Genomic DNA, 7,220 nt, shown 5'->3' on the forward strand with positions numbered 1-7,220 from the left:
AGGTCTCCCCTGCTCGAGCTAATCCAGCCGGTTTCCGAAATGCCGGACGTACATGTATATATATATTTCCATCGTTGCATTTAAGCTTTAAACAATTATCAGAGTATCTGCAACTACAACAACGCATAGCGGTCAAATTAGCCCAGTCCGGTTGTAGATGCTCTTAGCATCCATCCCTTTTCTTCCAAAGCTAGACAAAAGTTTGCAAGTTATACTAGCTCTGTGTGATCTAAACACGTGGATTGTACATCGGGTTCATATTTTACCCAATAAAGAACTGTATTTCACCAAAGAAAAATCAAGTCTCTCCATTTCAACAAAAAAAGAAGATCATATATGCATATGGCGTACGAGTAAAACATGCACAGAAATTATAGTAATGAAAGATTCGGAAAGTATTTTTTTGTGGTACTTGATTACTAAAATCATCTGAATTGTTCATATTTTTTTCTTTCTAATTTACTGCCAGGTTCTAAAGAACCCATGTTCGAGTCAAACTACCTCCTATATTTTTTATGAGGGAGTGACTACCTCCTATTTAATTCTACCATAGCTCCTGTTCAACTCATTTTTTTAGTATATATAAAAAGGATGGAAAAGACATTAATTATCTCTTTTGTTCATCGTATATGTGAAACAGTCACATTTTGGTCTGGTTTTCGCACTTACTCATGTAATGTTATCTTCAATGTCTTGTCCTTGTCTGTTCTTGACTCGGTTGAATTCTTGCTTGATTTTCATGAATTCATGTACAAAAGAATTAAGACAAAATTAGTCGTATTCAGTGGAAGGATCTATCCGCCCTGATAGGATAGCGATCGTCCGAGTACCATCTGTCATCACCGCCTACGCAGTCTGTGTTGAATCTACTTTTCTTCAATTCAAAACTGAAAAACGACACCGCATTTCCGTGTTGAAAATTTAGTTACTATACATAGACTTAACTATATAGCAACCAACACAAATCGAAAATGTCTAGTGCTGCGTGGCTGATGATTGATCTAGCTAGCTCCACGTATATATTGCCGTCAGCTGAGACGGACTTGCATACCAATTTCCATCGTCGTTTCAAATCAATTATTTGGTCTCCATTGTTTTCTTAGAAAACGACATAGAAGATATCAATGAAGGAAAATGATGTGCATACGACGCTTTTACCATATGACGCTTGTACGACACTAGCATGGAGCCTGTAGAATGGTAAATTGCATATGCCACGCAGCAACGTGTGGGGTTTCATCTAGTATATACAGAACACGAAATTTTCTCTAATTTTCCCACTCACTCTCGTAATGATGGCCTGAATATCTGGTCCGTGCCTTGATGATTCAATGCTGAATTCTTGCTTGATCTCATTAATAAAAGATCCACCGACTCTCCGGCCATTGGATGGACACGCTAATGGCCATCTGATCTATCCACGTGAACAACCACCCTGTGCAACAAGAGTGGTGTTGCAGAAGGCCCTTTGAAACAAGAGTGGTGTGGCAGACTTTTTAGCAACAAATGTCTTGTTGCAAAAAAAAAATTCTCCGTCACCTTTTTGCAATAGAGATCATGTTGTAATATTCTTTTTGCAACAAAGTCATGTTGAATTAATTGATGGTGTATTCAATGGTTGACTTGCAGAGTACTCCTTCCTTTGCAGAATATTTTATCTATTAGGTATTGGAGATGTTGTTATTTTATTCTATGATTCAAACATTCCAATGGTTGACTTGCACAGAAACCAATACACCTTATGTTGACTTTCATGAATGGAAGATTAATTGAGTATAGAGAAGAAAATGAGTGGACGGGAGAGATCATGAAGGGATAAGGTCGGGAAGGGAGAGACTGATGGATGCCACGTGGGACGCGTGTTATTCACAAGGGGCGGATGATGCGTTTGAGTTTTCCACCTGCTGAACTTAAGCTTTTCCCAGGAATTTTTGGTTGATTTCTCATTAATTCATTTACAAAACCCCGAAGAGGATCCATCCGAAGAGAATATCGAGGGAGCGAGGGACAGGCCGTGCCGTGTCATCATCACGTACGTGTTCCGTGTCGAATCTATTAATCCTGGAATGAAATTAAAACTGAAAAACGACACTGCATGTTCCATGTTGAATTTTAGTTACCATGCACAAATAAATATCTAGACCAGCAACCAGCACAAAACGAATAGGTTGAGTGCTCCAAAAGTAGTTGTCAGTCGAGTTGATCTTTAACTCTTGTGTTGTGTTGATGAACGAGATCACTGCACCATTATTCATAGCTCGGACCACGACCCCCAAACGATACAGAAGCTAGACACGTGTCCCCATCCTATAGCACCATTCTGCGACTTTTTCTGGTTTTTTTAATCTATTTCAACCTGTGGAAACATATACGTACACACTGATCCTGACATGCGTAGAGCTACTGTCCGTCCGTACACTCTGCTTGACCAAAATTAATCTGCTGAGTGACACCGTACGTGGAGCTAAGCTACTGTCTGCGTACGTATTCATGTGTACGTGATCTGGACCGCACATGCCCGCCCGCAGCTAGCTAGGACTATCAATTTTCCACGAATCCAGTGTTGTTCTGCTCAATTAATATTTACGGCTAACATCGCACTTATCATTGGCGATCACCGGAATATATGAATGGAACCAATAATCTACTCCCTCCGTCTCTTAACATAAGAACATTTTTCTTCTGGGACCAAATTCATTTTATTCTTTTTTTTTTTGCGAATTCTGGGACCAACTTCCTGTTGATATATATCAATATCTATCTAACACCCCATCACTGATTAGCACAGCAATTACAGCGCCACACGCTTTTGAGTTTTGTGTACGTCTCACAACTTGCATCCATCAGCTCAATTAATATTTACGCGTACCAACTCTCTTTTTATATATCAATATCTCGCCAGTACTCCATCACTGATTAGCATCGCAATCACAGCGCCACACGCTTTTCAGTTTTGTGTACGTCTCACAACTTGCATCCATCACTGTACACTAGTGTACTATAAACAGAGTTAACTGTGATTTGTGTATTCTACCCGCTCAGCCTAATGCAACCGTAACGTAGGATGCAAGCAACACAGTGGAGAAATATACACACAGCTTGCAGTGGTACGTACGTTGCACCCTTGTCTGCCACTGTTGGGTTTCTATTAGCGCTAATTAACTATCTGACCTAAGCGATTTCTTTATTTGGTTTTTTCTTTTTCTCAGAATTGTACTTTGTATTTCTTTTAATTGAGACCGCCAATTGGTTAGGTTGATGAGAGAAAACAAATCCATTTTAATTCAAATCCAACGGCTGGCATGTTTCTTCCTCGTCCTGCCAAAATCTTCCTCCTTTGACCAATCCAGCAACAGATTAACTAATCTGATAGGCTGGAAACTTTTCAACTCACTGGAGTATGTAATTTGCAACATAAGTTGTATGGATCCGTCTAATCTATGCATAAGATACGAAGCATTCAACGACATGTCCTGATCAATAGATCGAAATGGGCGGCCACGGGCATGCACATGCCATGATGTGCACAATCTTGGCAAGTAAATCCCAGATTGAGTAGAAGTATTGCATTCACCAAGCCAGACAGCGACAACTCACAACTTCTACCGTCAAATATACGGGACAGTACAGTGCGTACGTAGTATTTGTGGCGCTGTATAAAGACAGCGCGGGGCATCGACCTCTAAAAAGAAACGATAGTGTGACAGGATGTAGATGCAATGATTTGCTGCGCACTGCCCGAGGATGATTCGCTCGCCGGCGGCAGGCCACCAGTAAGTGCCTCCGATTTTCCACAAGGAATCACTGGAAAAAATAGCGCGCTATAGCGTCGTTAATAGCACGCTATAGCGTATTGAGAATTGCCTCGCTAAAAGTATTGATGTACAATGTCTCGATAATAGCACGCTATAGCATATTTATTGTCGGTGCTATTTTGCTGTAGCGCGCTATTTTTTTCCTCGAAGGAATCAATCGATATGTGTATATCCTCATTTTCTCATGGGATCTGCACCAGACCAACGTGAGGTTGAACTAGGCAGGGTAACGTGTGTTGCAAGCACGAAATAAAGTAAGTCAGTGTTGCACACGAATATAACGGCGGCAGTAAAGCTCGCTAGCTTGTTGATCAGCTGACGGGGACTGATGCAGACCGAGAGACAACCGAAATATGCTTATGGATTCGTGAGTGGGGGTGGTCGCTGCTCGCTAATTAGTCCATCTTCTTCTTCTTAGCCGACCAAATCGACAGCCATCACCACCCCCCTGCCTTCTCTAGCTAGCCAGTAGCCACCCCCACGCGCAATCCAGGGCTTTTCACTCACTTGTAGAAGAGATCGGTTACCCCGGCCCGGCCTGCTCTCTATGTGTGTCTCTAACCTGTCACCGTCAGTGCAAAATCGACTGGTGGATGTGATCAGCCAGGGAGGATGTGCGTGCTTCTAATCTAGTGCTTTCTGGGTGTTATAAATAGGGCTCCAATCAAGCTTCCCTAGCTACCAACCTCATTCTTTCTTACTTACTAGTACTGCAATTGCAATTGAGCGAGCGCCTCACAAGAACTACCTTCTGGTGGTCCTCTGCAGCTACCTCGTTTCCCAGCTGCATCTTCTTCTTCATCTTCTCCTCAGTTTGGTGAGTCCCCACCCTATGATTTATATGGTTCTATTTTGTTTGGTTGAAGGCAACCCGCGAGTTCTGTAAACGCTAGCAAGTCATGAGCCCGGCTACTTTTAGTGCAGTGTGGTACCACCAGCTAGCTAGTACGTACTTGCATGTATAGCCAGCATATGCTAATATACCGGTAGAGAAGGGGACAATATGCACTTGCATGCTAAAGTGACCACCATATTCCTGCTGGTACTCCTCATAGACTCATACTAGTACGTACTCCGTGTTGAGTTTGAATTGAGGTTGAAATTCGTCGCTGCAACCATAGTCCTGCTGGATCGATCGACCCATGTACCTCCGAAACCATATTCCTCCGCTGGTACTCATAGTACATAGATACCTGTAGTTCAGAGCCTGAAAAAATTCATCTCTGCGGGAGCTGTACGTATATACCTGTAGTTCAGTCGTCTAGTCCACCACAAAATTGACCAGAGACCCAATCTTCTATCTCTAACCGTAGTGTAGATACGTGTGTGTCCGGTACCATTAGGCCGGCGCAAGAAAATGATGGAAACTAGACGGATGGAGGTGGTGGTGGATGTGTGGAGGGGAGAGTAATCCTGAAGTGCACTCAAAGAAACATACTGGCTTTGCATTCATGCCCCTAAAAGCTTCACTCTCACAGTTATATGCAGGACCTTTTCATTCCTCTTTTTTCTTCTATCTTCTTCCATTCCCACTTGACATTGCAATCAGCCTCGATTGCAATTGTACTTTGTCCTCAGAAAAATGGATCCAGGACATGATTGCAGTGCACTTATAGTGGATACATAGACAGATTTGGTGTGGGCTATATAGGCTGCTAGAGCTAGATTACAATTTAAATAGCAGTTCATATATATGAGCGTGCGCATTCGTGTCGTCTGCTCTGCTTGCTGTCAAGTTTTGCACGAGTGCATCTAGCAGTCATTATTCTTCTCTAGATCTCTAGCTATCTATAAAGATCTTCTTGTTTGGTCCACACGCATACAACATATATACACGATTGGTCGATCAGTGGACCAGTTAGCACCATTGTTGCCCCACTCTGAAGATCATCTGTGGCCTCCCCACGTTGCATCTACTAGTACGTTGAAAAGGTTGTGCGCTTGATTTCAGTTCAGAAGACATCGAGCTTGCTTGCTAAGGTACATGCTAGCTATGGAGCAGCACCATGAGGAGGAGTCGTGTGTTCCCCCTGGGTTCAGGTTCCACCCCACTGAGGAGGAGCTGGTGGGGTACTACCTCGCCAGGAAGGTGGCCGCCCAAAAGATCGACCTCGACATCATCCAGGAGGTTGATCTCTACAGGATCGAGCCATGGGACCTCCAAGGTACTACTCATCTGAATTTTGTCAGTTCGTTTTGTAATTTTACTCTTTCCCATCCAATTTTGAACTGAAACCATGACAAGTATTTTGGAACTGAGGGAGTACATACGTAGTGTTCTAGTGAGGTGGTGATTCAAGTTGAATATTAACAATATTGGATGGTGCAGAGAGGTGCGGCGGCGGCAGGGGAGGACCGGGAGCGCGTCAGGTGGCGGCGGAGGACGAGCAGTCGTCGGAGTGGTACTTCTTCAGCTTCAAGGACCGCAAGTATCCGAGCGGCACCCGCACCAACCGCGCCACGGCGGCCGGGTTCTGGAAGGCCACCGGCCGAGACAAGCCGGTGATGTCGTCTCGGAGCCGTGGCGTGATCGGCATGAGGAAGACGCTCGTCTTCTACAGGGGCCGGGCACCCAACGGTAGGAAGACCGACTGGATCATCCACGAGTACCGCCTTCAGACCAGCGAGCATGCCCCCACACAGGTCCGTTATTATTCAATTCTTCAGTTCTTCTTCTGTTCTTCCTATTGAGAATTTATCGTTGATGGTGATGATGCAGGAGGAAGGTTGGGTGGTGTGCAGAGCGTTCCAGAAGCCGGCGCCGAACCAGAGGCCGTCCTACATCTTCCTGCCGCCATACGCCGCCGCTCCGGGCCTCGGCGGCTACTACGACACGCGGCCTTGGCTGCACGGCCAAGTCGGCGGCGACCACCATTTCCTGCAGAGCGCCGCTGGCGCTGCCGGAGCCGGCGCACTCGGGTTTCCCGGCCAGGGCGCCCAGTATTCCTCTGACGAGCTGCTGGACTCCAAGCAGAGTCTCTTCGGCAACATCCCACAGCTCATCGAGAGCCCACCGACGACCACCGCCGTTGCCGGTTGCGGCGACACCGGCTACGGCATCGGCCAGCATGGAGAGGTAGCTGCTGGCATCGACTGGAACTTTCTGGACAGCCTGCTGTCCACGACGCAGCTCCATGAATACTCTGCTACGGCTGCCTCACAGCTTCACCTGCAGCAGTGAAGTAGAGTTAGCAGACATACTGTAGCAGCACCGATTTCATTGTATACATGATTTGCTAATAATTAGTATCATTGGATAGTAGATGATGTCCATGTGCATCTGTTGCACTGGACACTTGGTTGTACCTAGATAGACTAGCTACTCTGTTTCACTTACTGAGTCCATGTGTCTACTGTAGATCACTCTGTTCCACTTACTGAATATATGTGTTTCATTGTAGGCTA

At 45.0% G+C, this 7,220-nt stretch overlaps 1 protein-coding gene across 1 annotated transcript; it reads left to right on the top strand.

The window, feature by feature from the left end:
* The first annotated feature begins 4,663 nt into the window (after window positions 1–4,663).
* On the top strand, window positions 4,664–7,220 carry LOC123050838 (NAC domain-containing protein 30). The gene is made up of 3 exons (XM_044473570.1): window positions 4,664–5,980; window positions 6,145–6,458; window positions 6,535–7,220. The coding sequence occupies exons 1-3, from the start codon at window positions 5,800–5,802 to the stop codon at window positions 6,994–6,996; spliced, it is 957 nt and encodes a 318-aa protein (XP_044329505.1). The 5' UTR covers window positions 4,664–5,799; the 3' UTR covers window positions 6,997–7,220.

This window comes from Triticum aestivum, chromosome 2D, assembly GCF_018294505.1.
Source record: "Triticum aestivum cultivar Chinese Spring chromosome 2D, IWGSC CS RefSeq v2.1, whole genome shotgun sequence".
In the NCBI taxonomy this organism is placed as follows: domain Eukaryota; kingdom Viridiplantae; phylum Streptophyta; class Magnoliopsida; order Poales; family Poaceae; genus Triticum; species Triticum aestivum.

Excerpts from the sequence above, each read along its gene's own strand:
- LOC123050838 (XM_044473570.1), top strand. The coding sequence starts at position 5,800 with ATGCTAGCTATGGAGCAGCACCATGAGGAGGAGTCGTGTGTTCCCCCT. Across the intron at positions 5,981-6,144 it reads CGAGCCATGGGACCTCCAAG|AGAGGTGCGGCGGCGGCAGG; the intron begins GTACTACTCATC and ends TGGATGGTGCAG. Across the intron at positions 6,459-6,534 it reads GCGAGCATGCCCCCACACAG|GAGGAAGGTTGGGTGGTGTG; the intron begins GTCCGTTATTAT and ends GTGATGATGCAG.